General features: G+C 41.1%; 1 protein-coding gene across 1 annotated transcript in view; it reads right to left on the bottom strand.

The window, feature by feature from the left end:
• Positions 1–3,958, bottom strand: part of ABHD3 (abhydrolase domain containing 3, phospholipase) — a 73,476-nt gene extending 69,518 nt beyond the window's left edge. The window contains exons 1-2 of the mRNA XM_004702901.4: positions 3,779–3,958; positions 3,388–3,485 (exon numbers count right to left, since the gene is read on the bottom strand). Coding sequence (XP_004702958.2) covers positions 3,388–3,485; positions 3,779–3,958 — 278 coding nt within the window. The remainder of the gene's footprint in view (positions 1–3,387; positions 3,486–3,778) is intronic.
• Between the last annotated feature and the right edge of the window lie 3,366 nt (positions 3,959–7,324).

Raw genomic sequence — 7,324 nt, forward strand, 5'->3', positions numbered from 1 at the left:
ACATTAGGTCCTCATTTTTCCCCTCCCTCCCCGCTCCCCCCTCCCACATGAGCCCTTGATAGTTTATAAATGGGTATTTTGTCATATCTTGCCCTGGTTTTTTATTTTTACAGCTCTATAACAATCCATACATCAATTGTATCAAGCACATTTGCACGTATGTTGCCATCATCATTTTCTAAATACTTACTTTCTATTTGAGCCCTTGGTATCAGCTCTTCTTTTTTCCCTCCCTCCCCCTCCCACCTTCGTGACCCCTTGATAAATTATAAATTATTATTTTCAAAACTTATGCCAACTACTATCTCCCTTCACCCACATTTCTGTTGTTTGTCCTTCTGGGGGTGGTGAGGGTGGTTATGCGACAATCACTGTGAACTGTTCTTCCTTCCCTCCCCCCTCCCCCCTCCCCCTACAACTCCCATTTCTGTTCCTGAGGGGAGTTTATTTGACCTGGATTCCGCGTGTCATGAGCTCTTATCTGTACCAGTGTACATGCTCTGGTCTAGCCAGAACTGAAAGATAGGACTGGGGTCATGATAGTAGGGAGTGAGGAAGCCTCAAGGAACCAGAGGAATATTGTGTGTTTCATTGGTGCTATACTGCACCCTGGTTGACCCATCCCTTCTGTGAGGGGATGACCCATTGTCTACCGATGGATTTGGGGTCTCTGCTCCAACCCCCCTCATTCTCAGCAGTATGCTTTTTTGTTTGTTTGTTTTGGGTCTTCTGATGCCTGTTACCTGATCCCGTCGACACCTCATGATCACACAGGCTGGTTGCTTCTTCCATGTGGGCTTGTTGCTTCTCTGCTAGATGGCCGCTTGTTTAACTTCAGGCCTTTAAGACCCCAGACCCTATATCTTTTGTTAGCCAGGCACCATCAGCTTTCTTCACCACCTTTGCTTGTGCAACTATTTTGTCTTCAGCAAACATGCTGGGAGGGTGAGCATCACAGAATGCCAGGTTATTAGAACCAAGTGTTCTTGCATTGAGGAAGGCTTGAGTAGAGGCCCAAAATCTGTCCACTCCCTCAATGTATTGCCATATAAGTATATGTACATAGGCCAATACCTCTATTTTTATGAATTAATATATTTACATAGGTACACACCTGTTTATACCTTTGTCCATAGCTATACTTCCTAGATCTCTCCAGTTTTCTTTTACCTTCCTCCTGTTCCACCATCACACTTGCCCTTCTTCTGCCTCTTAGTAATTCCTCTCAGCTAGATTGCTGTTGCTCCAACACCCTTAGGATCTCTATATCCTCCTTGTTGTTGATTTTAATTCCCTAATTGTTCCCCAATCTATGGAGTGTTTACTCACCACTCCCCCCAAGTTTCTCCACAACCATCAGGGTGTTACTTTCTCCTTAGGCTTGCTTCCCATGCCTTTAAATTTTCTGATCTAACAACAGGAGCACCGGGCGGGTGATTTACACAGCACATACAATGATGCCGAATGCAGGCACATCACAGGACAGTGGTGAATCCAGCGGTGGTGGAAGCATCTCAGCTCTGGTGCGGGTCTCCATGTGGCTCCTCCAGTTTCCGGGCTCTCGCTGCCATCAGCATGGCTCCAGGTGGCTTGTCAACAGGAAAGGTCCTATTTTTATATTTTGAAGCTTCCACAGAGTTCATTGTCACTCACACATTCACTTGAGGGTAGAAATAATTCACTGTCTAGGAGCTGAAACAAGATCTGTGATGTTAATTGTACATTGGTGAAATGCTCTGGAGCCCTCTGCAAATCTGTGGTAGGTAGCAATGAATATTGAAGCACTACTGCTGACTCAGCAGTCACTTTGCTAATTATCTCACATCCTTTTTGTCTTTCAGTTCTGCAGGAAATTCATTACGCCACATGCTTTACAGGCTCAAGTTTGGAGAAAATATTTAATCGGAGCAAAAACAGATCTAATACAGGTTCGTGTGCAGCTGTGGTCTTGCACAATGTAACTTGATGTTGAGCAGGGCTTTCTTTTTGTGCTAAAATTGATGGCTGGAGTTTATATCTATGGACAGAGGTGTCAAATACCCAAATTTGTGGTCCGCACAGACCTCCAGGGTTTTATAAGAAATGTCTGATCTGGCCTAGTTATCTAAAACCATCACTCTAGGAGGCTGCCTTTCCTTCCAGCCTATTTAAGCAGAAAACTAGTGACAGAGAGATCAGTAGCATTGGGAGTTGTTGGCCTGAGGTTCAGAGAAAATGTGCTCTATGTGGAAAGTATCCAAATGCTGGCTTGTGAAGTGAAAAGTATGAATCTTTTGCTGAGAGTGAGGAAGAGATGAAATAGGGACAAGTTAGGTAGGTATGGAGCAGTGGGTCTGCAGAACACATAACATCACTGCATATTTCTAAGAGACCTAGTCTTTTTTAAAAATCATTTTAATGGGGGCTTGTACAACTCTTATCACAATCCATACATCCACCCATTGTGTCAAGCACATTTGTACATTGGTTGCCATCATCATTCTCAAAACATTTTCTTTCTACTTGAGCCCTTGGTAACAGCTCTGCATTTTTCCCTTCCCTCCCCCACCCTTCCTCCCTCAAGAACCCTGGATAATTTATAAATTATTTTTCATGTTTTTCAATGTCTGATGTCTCCCTTCACCCACTTTTCTTTTGTCCATCCACCGGGGATGGGGTTATATGTAGATAATTGTGATTGGTTCCCCTTTCTCCCCCACCTTCCCACCACCCTCCTGGTACTGCTACGCTCATTATTGGCGATCTAGTCTTACAACTCTTGTGAGTGAACAAGAGTAAGCTTAATTATCTTACTAGGCTAATTAGAAATTTCTATGATAATTAGAAAGTTCTATTTTCTGATTAACCCTCTCAAGCTTTCACTCTGTAGCTTCTTCTCTAGGAGTCTCCTGGTACAGGGGCTGTGGTAATGAGTCTCCAGGAGGGCCTTCTAGTGAACACACCTTCCAATTTGCATGCTGTAGTGTGTGATGGACCCAGTGGCTACCACAACGCACTCAAGCATAGGAGCAATCCTGAGCATGCACAGGACCAGGCGGTGTTTCCTTCTGTTGCGCATCAGCCGGAATCAAAGACACCTACCAACAAGGTAGTCTCCTCTTATTGGACGTGGCACTGCATAATCTCTCACATATACCGAAACATCAAGCTGTCCTTGAGTCGATTCTGGCCCCTAACGACCCTATGGGCCAGCTAGAACTGCCTCCGTGGCTTTCGGAGATCACTGACAGATCGCTGACAAGTAGAAAGCCCCATCTTCTGTCTTCAGAGTGGCTGGTGGTGTGGCATTGCTAATCTTGCAATTAGCAGCTTGATTTGTAACCCTCTGCGCCACCAGGGCTCCTTTCTCTCAGACGAGGTCAGATAAGAAGCCTCATTGGTTCTAACTTAATCGGTTTGGGTGTTTTGTTTTTGCCTTTCTTTTGGTAGCTGGCCTCTGGTAAGGGCTTGCCTTTTTCAAAGGTTCCTGTTCTTTCTTCATATCCCTTTATGTAGAAGAGGGGAGATCCTGAAGGAAGGGCGGACCATGCTCCTTTCCCTCTGCGACTTGTTTAGTGAAGGAACGAAAGAGAATTAAACAAGAACAAATTGAAGTAATGGCTGGAGGGAGAAAAAAATTGCTTCGTTTGTACTTGGATGAATTCCATTTGTTACGTCAATATACCACCCTCTAAGGAGCAACTATTGGCCATAGGAAAACAAAGAAACAAAAAGAAAGCTCAAGGAACGCGTTAGTCCAAAGGACCAGTGGCCCACATGAACCACAGCCTCTTCTTACCTGAGACTTGAAGAACTTGATGGTGCAAGCCAGTCCCTGCCCACAGCACTCAGCTTTACTTTCTCCGTGGCGTGGGAAGGTGACAGTTGTTCCATGCTCTGACTCCTGGTTCTGCTGCTGCTCCGTGGATGTTGGAGCTCTCACTGCACAGGGATCTTGCTTCCAGAGGACACGCTCCATTCCTGAGATCCCACCTCCTGCTTCTCCAAAGGCTCATTTTCTAAGCTGTAGGATGGCACTCCAGGGAATCCTTTACACAATTACTCACTGGGGAATCCTATCAGTAGCTTCCCCCACTTTCTTACCAGGCCCATGCAGGAGAAGGTTGTTTAGTGGAAGTTCGAGTCTTTGACTAGAAGCGCCACCTTGCATAATACACCACCCTTGATGAGTTTCCTCACATAGAGACAGGAAGCAAGACACAAGGAAATGGGTAACACAGGGTGCAAATAGGGAGCGTGCTGGTGATTGCATGTAATCTGTGTGTGAACAATCTCTTTGTGAACTATTGATTGGGAAAACTAATTTACTATGTAAACTTTCACCGGAGACATAGTAAAATGTTAAATATGTAAGTATACCGACCTTCCCAAATTCCAGCAAAATAAACACAGGAAAGATGAGTATGACTCCAGTTGTTAATTGCACAAATATTTATTGGACACTTAGTTTGTGCCAGGTACTATGCTCAGTATTGTGGATATAGCAATGAAGAAAAGAGACAAAAGTTTCAGCCCTCATGAAATTTTCTTCTTAATGTTTGTTACTGTATATTCCTCTAGAAAAAAAAGACAAACCCCTTAGTTAGGTGTTTCAAGCAAGTGAAAATATGGTCCTATGGATGGAGGGATGGATTGTGGTAAGAGCTGTAAGAGCCTCCAATAAAATGATTTAATAAAAACATCAAATAAAAAAAGAGAATGCGGGTCCCCCGGAATGGGGTTATTAACCACACAAGGTGATGCCAATTGGCAAAATATCTGTTACCAGACTACAGCAAATAAGTACATGATTTGAACAGACACTTTACCAAAGAGGATCTATAGATGGCAAATAAGCTTGTGGTAAATGCTTACTATCAATGAAAGTTAAAACCAGAAGGAGATATTATATAGCACTTATTAGAATCTGACTGTACTAAGTTTGTGCAAAAATGATACAGAATAACTGGAACCCCTGTAAATTACTTGTGGGAATTTGAAATTTTAAAACCACACTGGAAAGTAGTTTGACAATTTCTTAAAAAGTTAACCATACACTTGCCATATCTTTTAGCCATTCCATTCCTAGACATTTACCCCAAAGAAAAAAGAATCTAGCCCCATGAAAACCTGGTATACAACAGCTTTATTTTTAATAACTGAAAACTGAAATGAATCCCACATGTCCATCAACATATGGACAGATAAGCATATTGTGGTATATTTATATAATAGATTATTAGCAAAAAAGGGACCAGATGACTGAAACATGTGACATCATGAATAGACCTCAAAATAGCCATGCTGAGTGAAAGAAGCCAAATTACAAGCGTGCATGTGTGTTAGAGAGAAAGCGATGAACAGAATGAACCTGCACCAAGAAACGTGTAACCCGGCAGGAGATCATATCTAAAGAAATGAGCATGTACACTACGGAATGATGCTGATAGTAAGCCTAGATAGAGCGTGGCACTTCATCTAATCTTAGAGAGTCAATGATTTGTAACCAAAAGTTGAAATAAATAAGGCATGAAACGGGAAGAAACGAACAATTTATCTAGGAAAGTTTACTAGAGATTACCTAGGGTACTAGGAGGAGAGAAAGAAAGCTATTGCTTGATGTGTATAGAGTTTCTATTTGGAGTGGTGACGTTTAAAAATAAATAGTGGCAATAGTAGTACAACATTGTAATTAAGGCCATATTCATACTTTAGAAAGAGTAATATAGCTAAATTATAAATAATAGGTTGAAAGGAAATGAGGTTTAAATCAAAGTTACTGCTTTGCAGATCTCAGAAGTAATGTGAGGGGCCTTCAACAAGTTCTTTAAAATGTAATTAAAAGATTAAAAAAATGTATTTCTCAAATTAATTCCAGCAAGACCAAACTATTAACCATGTCAACGCAGTTTTTAAAAAACATTTCTAACTAAAGAAAATTGGTACCTTTTTAAGATTCTTTTAAGATTAGGAAAGAAAACGGAAACAGAAGGAGCCAAATAAGGGTTATCAAGTAGATGTCTAATGGTTTCCCATCAAAACTCTTGCAAAATTGCCCTTGTTTGGTGAGAAGACATGAGCAGGAGCTCATGGTCAAGGTGGAGAAGGTCTCTCTGGTGACCTTCTCAATGTTTCTCACTGAGATACACCTTCTGGTATTTTTCAGGCATTTTTCTGAAAAAGCTTCTGCTGATTTTTTTCAAAATACTGTCATAAAAAGCAGATGGTATTGTTCTTTGACGCTCCAGAAAGTTAGTACACAAAATGCCTCGAGCATTCCAACCCCATCACTGTGACCTCTGCTTGACTTTTGCATTGACTGGACTATTTCCACGTCTTGGGAGCCATTGCTTTGTTTGAGTTTTGTCACCAGGACCATACTAGTAAAGCCATTGACTGTTGCAATTCTTCCAACAAATACTTCAGAACCTTGACCCAACTTGTGTAAAATGTGCCCTGAATTCCTGCTCTTGTTTACTGCTGATTTTGGTACAAGAGTTTGGGCACCCCTCAAGCAAAAAGATGGCTGAACTTTCATTTTATTTCCATCCGAATTTTGTAAGCTGAACCAGTTGGGATATCTGTAGTGCTGGCTACTGTTTCTGACATCAATCTTTGGTCTCCTTTAACTAGAGTAGGAACGGGATTTGTTTACCTTGGATATTGTATTTCCATTCAGCAAAATAACACGTGTCTTTTCTCCAGAAAGTAGTTTGTTTCCCCTCTCTTCTAGCCATCAAAGAATTCTGATCTGTGTGCATGTCTCTTCTTGACTTTTTATAAAAGTGAGATAATCCCACATCAGCCCTTTTCTATTTCACTCAGCATAATACCTTACAGATTTATCCACGTTGTACTTCTCAGATGTATCACTGTTTTTATAATTACATAACATTGCATTGTATGTATACACATCAATTTGTTTATCTCTTCAGCTGTTGATGGGCATTTAGATGGTTTTCATCTTTTTGCTATTGTGAACAATGCTGCAATGAGCCCAGGTGTGCATATATCTAGTCACATCACTGCTTTTATATCTCTAGGTTATACAAGAGAGCTTCAAAAAGTTTATGGAAAAATTGAATTAAAAGGCAATGGAAATTTTTCTTAAGCTTTTTGAAGCCCTTTCACGTATACCTCAGAGTGGGATTATTGAACTAATACTGGATTATTTCCACTTCCAGCTTTTTGAGGAAGCACAGTTAGGCAGGTTTTTTTTTTTCAATCATCAATTGCACAATTTTATTTCACTGTGGTTGCATGTATTTTTTTTTTTTAACATTTTATTAGGGGCTCATACAACTGTTATCCCAATCCATACACACATCAATTGTGTAAAGTGCAT

This window comes from Echinops telfairi, unplaced genomic scaffold (assembly GCF_000313985.2).
Source record: "Echinops telfairi isolate 266 unplaced genomic scaffold, ASM31398v2 ScPeMD7_7400;HRSCAF=8409, whole genome shotgun sequence".
Classification (NCBI taxonomy): domain Eukaryota; kingdom Metazoa; phylum Chordata; class Mammalia; order Afrosoricida; family Tenrecidae; genus Echinops; species Echinops telfairi.